Below are 9,683 nucleotides of genomic sequence, written 5' to 3' on the forward strand. Positions count from 1 at the left end.
AAAAAAAAAAAAAGAAAGAAAATTCCACTCACTGGCAACGCCCACCCACCCACGATCCACGTCACGCCCGACCACTCGTGCACCGGAATGCGCATGCGCATGTCTTCCCTGCCTGCATCCATTATTCGTTATTATACTTACGTACACGTAATTAATTCTTAATAATTATATTGTACGTTTAACTTGTACGTCTGCCTTTTCGTTGTTTTGTTTTCCTAGCTCCTCTTTTTTCCTTTTTGTTCGTGTTAACGTTGCGTGTTTTTTTACGTCGTTGTTGCACGTCTCTTTATCGTTGTATCGGGGCGGTCGTTCAACGTCGTCGAAGGAGATCGAAAAAATTTGGAAAATTTTCTCAAACAACATCGTGCTCGTTCTCCTCATGACGGAACCGAATTCTAAACTTCGATACGGCACGATTTGAAAAGGAAAAAAAAAAAAAAAGGAAAAATTGTTGCTTCTCGTTCCCTCTTTAATCTCAAACGATACAAACATATGCGCATATACATACATAAATCATGTATATCGGTCGTCGTTGTTTAATTCGGCACCGTCGAGGAGAAAAAGAAAGAAAAAAAAAAAAAAAAAAACCAAAAAAAATGGAGCACGAAGAGCAGGAAAATTCCTTGGACGGGGTTGATCGCGTCGCTGTCCCCACCCGAAAAACGCCACTACGAATGGTCTAACGCTCGTTTTGTCCTACCCTGTAGACCTAGAAAAAGCCGAGTACCAGGTCTAAATCTCCTTAGGGAGATTCTGAACCCGGGCACACCGGACTCGTGCCGCGGTCGACCACTGGGTAAGATCTCGCGGGCGGCCGACGGCCGCTTCGTGGTGGCCGACTCGGCCCTCAGCTCGGCGAACAACAGCATCCTGGACGCGTCGAGCAGCGACGACGGTGGTTTCCTGCCGAAGCAGCGGCTGGCCAAGTCGTCGTGGAGGCGGCCACTGGTCGGCACCAGCCAACTGAGCCTGAGGTCGGACGGGAGCGGAGTCTCGATCGGTGGCGGTATCCCCCCCTCGATGCACCACCACCACCACCACCACCACCACCATCACCACGGGACCGTGAACTCGTTGGCGAGGATAGCGCCGACCGTGTGCACCATCTCGTCGCCCAGGTTCCTGGCAAGCTCGCCGAGCGGGCCCCAAGTGCCGTGGACGCCGTTGTATTTCAGCGATCTGAGCTCGGTTAGGCAGCCATCCTCGGGCGGGGAACGTTCGTTCCCGACGCCGCCCGATTACCTGCAGCTTCGCAGCGTCCATCAACGGTACAGCCAGGAGCTGCCCTCGTTGAAGGCGATACACGCCGAGTCGAGGAGATTCGTGCCCGTCCAGCCGTTGGCCACCTCCTCGCCCCCTCAATCGGCGGGCAGATCGAGGGCGAGGCTGCCGCCGAGGCACGCGAGGCACGCGAGGTCCGCCCCCGAGTTGGCCGCCTCGCCCGATCTCGAGACCTCGCCGGAGAGCAGGTCGAGCAGCTCGGGGTTCGGGAGCAAGAACACGTCGCAACAGAATCAAAGCTCGAGGAGCGGGAGCACGGTGGCCGAGTGGAGGCCGCCTCCTTACAGGCCGCCGCCCCCGCCTCTGGTCGGGCGGTGGTTGGAGCTTCAGGATCAGGCCAAAGTTGGGCACACGCACGTCCAGACGACGGCCGTGGACGCGGGCAGCGTGGACGGGCATTACGAGTTCGACCCTGTCTCGTGCACGCCCACCCCCACATCCGCCTCCACCCCGACGAGGGAGGAGAGGCCGCCGGTCCACCAGATCCACGCCGTGCACGTGCCCCACGTACCCCACCAGGTGCACACGGTTCATCATCAGACGCCGAGGTACAGCAGGGACAACATCGAGGCCAGGGTGCAAGCGATGAAGGCCGAGTTCCATCAATTTCGACAGCGGCAAGCGAGAAGAAGGCAGAGCGCCCATCTCGAGAGCGCGTGTTGAGCGAGAAAGAGAGAGAGAGAGAAAGAGAAAGAGAGCACTGTTCCAAATGACTCGTCGTCGCATCATCGAATTTTCACACGAGTAGCAGTTCGATCATCGGAAGTCTGCTCCGATTCTTCGTTGCTTCTTTGGCTCCGATGGCCGTCGATGGAGAGCAGAGAAGCGGAGACGAAATCCCGGGCCGCTATCCCGGCTGTGACGAAAGCTGTGGAGAAGAAACAAACGCGCGATTCCAAGCCGCGATTCGTATTCGTTCGGAGACCAACTGTTAAAAAAAAGCACAACGAGGATCATCGTACGCGATTCCAGTATAGGCAACTTCAAGTCAATTCTATCAGCTGGGCAACCATCTCTATAAAAACAAAGAAAGAAAAGAAAAAAAAATCGAAAAAAAAAAGAGAAAAAAAAAAGAGAAAAGAAAAGGCTGTTAACGACAAACATCAGCTCAGGACATTATTAAATTTTCATCGATGAACGAACGACAAACGTAGTAGAACGAATGCGTTGTTAAGAACCTATCTATCGTTCGAGTTCGATCGTTGTTGATCCGAGAGGAGACCAACGAATTACGTAACCAGTCTTTTTCCCAACCTCCCTCCTCTCTTACTCTTACGTTCGAAAGCGAAGAAACGCAGCACCAGAAGGAGGAAGAGAAGGAGGAGAAGGAGGAGAAGGAGAAGGAGAAGGAGAAGGAGAAGGAAAAGGAAGAGGAGAATCGACGCTCGATGGACGATTCCGCGTCGACGAAAGAAGAGAAAAAGAGGAAAAGAAAGAAGAAGAAGAAGCGAGGCGGAGACGATTCGAATTCGACGATCATTTATTATTGGTCATATCCCGCGTGGTACCAACGACGCCTACGTCCAATTCGAAGGACCGCGATTTTTAGCGTTACTAATATTATCGAGTATAGAGACATAGTCGGAGAATGCGAGGAAATGGTTTCCAAGCAAAAGCGAGAAACGAGCGAGAACCGTTTCGTAGCGATTAACTAAAATTATTATTCCGACCGACAGACTGCGCGATACGATCGGCATTGAATACGCGTGGAGGTTTTACTTTAGGGAAGAATGTTGATAAAAGAAAAAAAAAAAAAAAACGAGAGATGGCACGATACTCCAAAGAATCTGTACCATGCTCCGTACTATACCTTTTAAAACGACACGTAAGATTAACCTTAATCGTACATTGTAAGTATTACAATTAAAGGAAAACGAAAAAAAAAAATAAATAAATAACGAAAAAAAAAATAAATACGAAAGCGAATGCGAGATAACAAAAAAAAAAAGAAGAAATAAGAAAAGAGTAAGATAATCGAAGAATTACCACACATGTATACATACATACACACATGAGAAATTAAGTAATGAAAAAAGAAAAAAAAAGAAAAAAAAAAGAAAAAAAGAAGTTTAAAAAAAGTAAATTATATCGACGAGCAATGGACTCGAAACGTGATATTAGGCCGAAGCTTGCCTGGAGATTGCTTAAGGACTCACTCGTACTGCACTGCCTGTTTAGGGTTTCGCTAGCGACCCAACATATTATCGGCACAATAATTTTTCTTAAGCAAACGTAAACGAGAATAAAATAACATTCTTTGAATCTATCGCGCGCGTCCTGACGGCCACGAGGCTTGCGTACACGTGCGTGCACGCTTTCCGCGATTATCGAGAACTGTTCACCGCCTTTCCCTCCCTTCCCTCCCTGCCTTTTCTCCCTCCTACCTCCTTTTCCCTTTTATTCGAGTCAAACCTTTCGACCGGAACGAACTTTTGCAACGCATGAAAACTTCTCCTTCGGTCAACTGCCAGCGAATGCCGACGACGACAATGTTGACGACGACGACGACGACGACGACGACGACGACGACGACAACGATCCCGAGACGACAAGAAAAAAAGAAAAGAAAAGAAAATTTCTCCTGATTCATTCCTGATTCATTTCGATTCCATTGGTCCCGACGGGGAAAGCGATCGCCACGCAAAAGCTCCTGTGACTGATTAAACGAATGATAAAACGATAAAATAAAATAAAACTGAAAGGAGACGACCGCTGCTAATCGTGCACTCGCGTGGATGCATCGCCCTTCGAATGCCGTGATCCGTGCATTATAGGAAGAAAACAATTATACACGCGTACACTCGTATCGACACACGACGTTAAATACGACGTACACTCTAACACTACTAAAATTATACATACAGACGGTATATATATATATATATCGCGTACACGAAGCGAAAAAGGATGAGCGCGAGAGAGGATGAGTGAACGATGGTGCGAATGAACACGGACACACGCGTAACACGAACACGTTCTTCGAGACCCACCTGATTTTCACCAAACGCATTCTATTAGGGAAAAAAAAGAAAAAAACGAAAAAAAAAAAAATCATCTCGAGTCGAGGACGAAGCTCGTGGTCGGCCCACAGAGTGTTCGAGGATGCGAAATACGGGCTAACTTCGATCGAGTTAAAAAAAACGCGACCTAAACGAAAATAAAATCAAGATCTGACAAGTATTTTCCCGCGAGACGTTATGCGATAAATATACATATATAGGTACCGCGTTACTTCGATTTTCAATCGGAAACCGCTTCTAATTTCGTTGCAATATTTTTTATTTTTCTCTACCTTTTTTTTCTTTCTTTTCTTTTCGTAAATCTTAATTTAATTTCCTTTTTTTTTTTTTTTTTATTAACAATAACTGCGACCGCGGAGCCATCGAATACTCTCTCGGCACCGCGCAATTTCCCCTCGACGCCTCGGCATTTTATTATTTTCTTTATAGTACAAAACAAACTTATTTATACGTACCTATTATACATACTTACTTATATTATATAAATATATATTAGCAAGGGCCCTACTCACGATTCAACTATACTTTTACGACGAAAGGCGTAAAAACCGACAAAATGTAAACGACGATGCGGACGCTGTCGCGCAGAACGCTCTATATAATTTTCTTCGTAACATGTAACCGAATACGTTGTGGCGCGGGATGAATGCTGTATTTGCGCGTTAGAGAGCGAGAGAACAGCGAGAATGAGTATGAGTCTACACGAATGTACTTACTTATTTACGAGTGTGTGCCTGAGTGAGAAAGAGTGGGGAAGGAAGAGAGAGAGAGGCGACCAACGTTTCGAAGAAACGTAATAAAAATCTACAAACATGCGTGTAGCGATTAAATCGTCCGGAACATACTGTCAGAAAGAGAGAGAGAGAGTGTGTGTGTGTATGTGTGTAGAGTGAGAGTGAGAGCGAGAATGCGAGAGACTGCAAGGGAAAAAGAAAGAGTGCGGAATAAACGAAGAAGAGAGGATAGAAAGAAAGAGAGAAAGATGATGAAACGGAGATGACGCGAAAGAGTACCAATATTCTAAAGTAATTCTAATGATTGAATTAATAATTTGATAATTAATCGATATTGTACATCGTAAACGACGTAGCGTGTAGGATATTAATCAACGAGAACTACGAACGCGGCGACGATAATTAATTCGTTAAATTAATTATTATTATCGAGGAGCGAGGAGAAGAAGCGTGATCGGGCCACGCCGCGATTTTCGATTTATTCGTTATTCGTTGTATCATAATAAAGTCGAATGTTAATAGGCGCGTCTCGATCAGGCTTACGATCATCTATAAATAATCTAAAATACGCCGCAACTGTCCACGCGATGCCGTCTATCTAACGAGAAGACGCGAAAATTCTCGTCGAAAATTGTCAAGCTCGAACATTCTCGTCCGAACGAGAAAAAAAGAAAAAGAAAAAGAAAAATATAAAAAGAAAAAAAAACTAAGGAATCGATCGGTAATCTTTTTATACGTCTAACGGCCATGATCGATTCGAATCATCCATCGTTTGTTCGTCGGAGCGGGAAATCGAGCTAGACGGGAGCACACGGCACCATGTGGAAAGTCGATGTGGAGTAACGTGACTAACCGAAGGAAGAAGAGAAAGAAGAAGAAGAAAAAGAAGAAGGACAAGAAGAAGAAGAATCGGGAACGTCGATCGATCGCCTCCGTGGATCGACGTTCTCGTCGATTTTTCTTCCTTCGTTTCGGGCTTTCAAGCCTGTTTAGACTGTCGAAGAAAAAAAAAAAAGAAAAATAGAAAAAAAGGAAAAAAAAAGTGGAAAAATCGAGCGAAAGAGGAGAAAGATCAACCAATCGATATAGGCGTATAAGTAAAGTGTAGATATATCATAGTTAGATACAACGATCTCAAGAGGACACTCAGTGTCGACGATCGCAATGAATCGAAAGGATGAGAAGGAAACGGGGCATCCTCGACGATCGTAGAAGATGCCTCGGTTACAAATTTTCAGCGTGGCACGTATTACCACGAATAATCGTTAAAGAGTCTGAGATTTAGCAAGGAATTATATATATAAATATATATATATATATACATTACGTACGTGTATATGTATACAGAGATTGAAAGGAAGAATACGAGATTATTATAAAGGAAGAAAGAATTAACAGTTTCGCGCGATCGCCTGTTAAATGAACAATATGGTTGAATCGTGAATCCGTTCGTGTAACGTTTGTCATCGTTGCATTCATTCTCGATAACTTGGTTTCCCATTCCGAATGGATTTATCGTTCTCTTATCCTTTTTTCTTTTCTTTCTTGTTCATTTTCATACTTTCATCGCTCCATCCACACACACATATATATCCTCCCTCTTCCACTTTTTCTAACTTTCCACGCATTCCCATTACCGTTTCCATTTCTTCTTCCCCCTCCCTCGACTACCTCCGAGTCGATACCTAATCTTCCTTCCTTTTTCTTTTCCTTCGTTATTCGTGACCTTAGTATCGTGTTTATTTATTTAGAGTTCGAGCGAGTATAAACTTACCGCCGGATGTGGAAGAAATTAATTTAGGTATTCGCTCTTTTCACGTACCTGAAAGCCATCTGGCATAGCATATTTTTCCGAATCGTGAGTGAAATTCTTATCGCTCGAAAGCAGAACGTTATAGCGATAATCCACCAATGCGGGCCACATTACTGGAACAACATTACCGATTCGCGATCGAGTTCGAGATGGCGCGAGAGTCGGATCAATCACATTCCAAACGATTTATATTTTACTCGCACACCACGTTTTCCTTCTATATTTACGATAGACTCGAAAGAACTCGCGAAACATTGCACAAGATATATATATATATGTATATGTATATATATATATATATATATATGTATGTATTATATATATATATGTATGTATATATATATATATATATATATCTATCGTCGAACCGCGCGCGATTAAAACGCCTAAAACATCACTTTTCGATTATCTTTTTCGATCGCGGACATTTATACAGCGTCACTCGTAGTGGTGTAAATCTAAAATGGCTCTCGGGTACTATACCGTAACGCTTCACTTCACGGTGATTGCGATCTTTTCTCATCACCATCACGGTATTCCGCATTCTTTCGACGCGAGTTTTCCTTCGAAAATCGACGAAAACCGCGAAATCGATCGTTTGATGATGAAGAAAGTTCGAAAGAAAGAAAGAAAGAAAGGGAGAGAAAGAGAACGAGCGAGCGAGCGAGCGAGAGAGAGCGAGAGAGAGGAAGAGAGAGAGAGAGAGAGAGAGAGAGAGAGAATGTGAGTAAAGAAAAGAAATGGGATTCTAGCGCCGCCAAATGAACGATCGTCGCAGTTCCAGATACGAGTTTTCGAGTGTTCAAAGGTCCATCGGCATCGAGTACACCGACGATAATTTCTAGCACAACGTCCAATCGTTCGTTGAACCGTATTCATTGTTCGTTTTCGTTTAATGAAAAAAAAAAAAAAAAACAAAACAAAATCCGTTGATTTCCATTCGTACCGGCGTACGTATTCGTTCAATCGCCGGATACGTGCATTCGCGCGCGCGTGCATCATCCAATGTAATCTTCTTATCCTCACGTATCTTCTGTATCATCTGTCTCCCCGCTACTTTCGCTTATATGTATACATACATACATACACACGTACACATACATACATACATATATACAAACATACACACATGCATACGTACATACCACACATATAAATGTCCGTTTTCTCGCTGCACGCGCGACATCAAATCGAGCAACAAAAAAAAAGAAACACGAGAGAAAAGCAAAAAAAAGAAAGAGAAGAAAAAAAAGAAAAGGAAAAGGGAAACGAACGAGAGGCGCGTTTTTGTTAGTCACATTCGCGAGTGCTCGCTATTTCACCTCCATTTTTCACCGTTTTATTGATTGACCTATGCTTTCTCGCGAATCTTCCCCCCCCCCTCCCCTTCCCCCACGAGAACTTCAAGACATACTAACCTATAGGACAAATTGTAGACAAATTTATTATCAAATAAAAATGAAAAAATAAAGCGACGTTTGAAAGGAAAAAAAAAAAAGAAAGTCTGTGTCTGTGTGGGATATATCTCTCTATGTTCATTCCAATCCCTTCTAGAAAAAAAAAAAAATATCGTATTGCGCGATACGATGCTCAAGCGTAAAACAAAATAATGACGCGTAAGTACGTAAGTAAATTCGTACATATTACAACATTCATAGAGACGATACGATACGGCACGAGCGCACGTGTGATCGTTATCAATCGAGTAAAAGTTTGATTTACACGATATATCATATATATATATATATAAACATACGTTCAATCGTAAGAATCGGAAGAAAAAACAGGAAACGACTTCGTCCCGTCGCATTAACGCGTTTTTTTTTTTAAAAAAAGTATATTATATATATATATCGTGTAACAAAATAATAATATATTACGTATATCTATATATATATATATATCTATATATATATATTACGTATATCTATATATATATATATATATATATATATATATATATATCACATAGTTTATAACGTTCAAATTTAATAAATGCAAACGTTATTTTAGAAATCTATCTTGGTCATGATACTTCCATCGGTAACGAAAATACGGGACAGCCGATTAAACGTTATATTGCGACGCGTCGCGAGGTTCGACGATCCCCGCAATTTGTCTCGCGGTACGCGATAAAATCGTCCAACCTAACCCCGATGATCTCTCTCTCTCTCTCTCTCTCTCTCTCTCTCTCTCTCTCTCTCTCTCTCTCTCTCATTCTTGGACGGAATTTCCAAGAAACCGACGAGGTACGACATTAGTATTACATCGGTATTGGCCAAGGCAATAAGATCATTGCCAATTCACGGCGAAATCAGGCCGTGGTAGAGAAGCGGGCCGCGCTTAGTGCACGCATATTTTCGTGGGCGGGAGAAGAGGCGCGGAATCTCGATGTTTGCCGGTGGCGATTCGTGGCAAGGCGCGCGCGCGTGTGCCTCCGCGTTATTAAACGCGCGCGCGTACGGGAACGTTTGCGCAACGCGTCTACGCCGCTGATTACCGGGAATTACCGCAATTTCCATGATTTCCCTCGATATCTCGATGCGTCGGCCGCATCAAAAAATCTTCGTGGATTTGACGCGAATATTCGAGCGATTCGAGGGAAGCGCCTTCGATCCTTGAAAGTCGTCGGTGCGAAACGAGGGGGGGAAACGAAGAACGCGAGAGGAAAAACCACACGGGCCGCGCGGGGAAGGGGGAGCGAGCATTTAACCAGCGAGGTGAAGGCAGACGCGAGGCAGACGAAGCGTCGGTTCTCGCGTATTCCGGGAGAGAAATACGGCGGTCAGGTGAACCAGGAACGGACCCGTTCCCTTGTATAGCTGGTCGATGAAA

The 9,683-nt window shown here is 44.1% G+C and overlaps 1 protein-coding gene across 15 annotated transcripts in view; it reads left to right on the top strand.

Moving 5' to 3' along the window:
* Nucleotides 1-8,333, top strand: part of LOC122719964 (protein turtle) — a 128,885-nt gene extending 120,552 nt beyond the window's left edge. For all 15 annotated transcript variants that reach the window (XM_043946256.1, XM_043946252.1, XM_043946258.1 and 12 more), the window contains one exon: nt 708-8,333. In XM_043946256.1, coding sequence (XP_043802191.1) covers nt 708-1,944 — 1,237 coding nt within the window. In that variant the 3' untranslated portion in view covers nt 1,945-8,333. The remainder of the gene's footprint in view (nt 1-707) is intronic.
* The last annotated feature ends 1,350 nt before the right edge of the window (nt 8,334-9,683 follow it).

This window comes from Apis laboriosa, unplaced genomic scaffold (genome assembly GCF_014066325.1).
Source record: "Apis laboriosa isolate Shangri-la unplaced genomic scaffold, ASM1406632v1 scaffold9_cov152, whole genome shotgun sequence".
NCBI lineage: Eukaryota > Metazoa > Arthropoda > Insecta > Hymenoptera > Apidae > Apis > Apis laboriosa.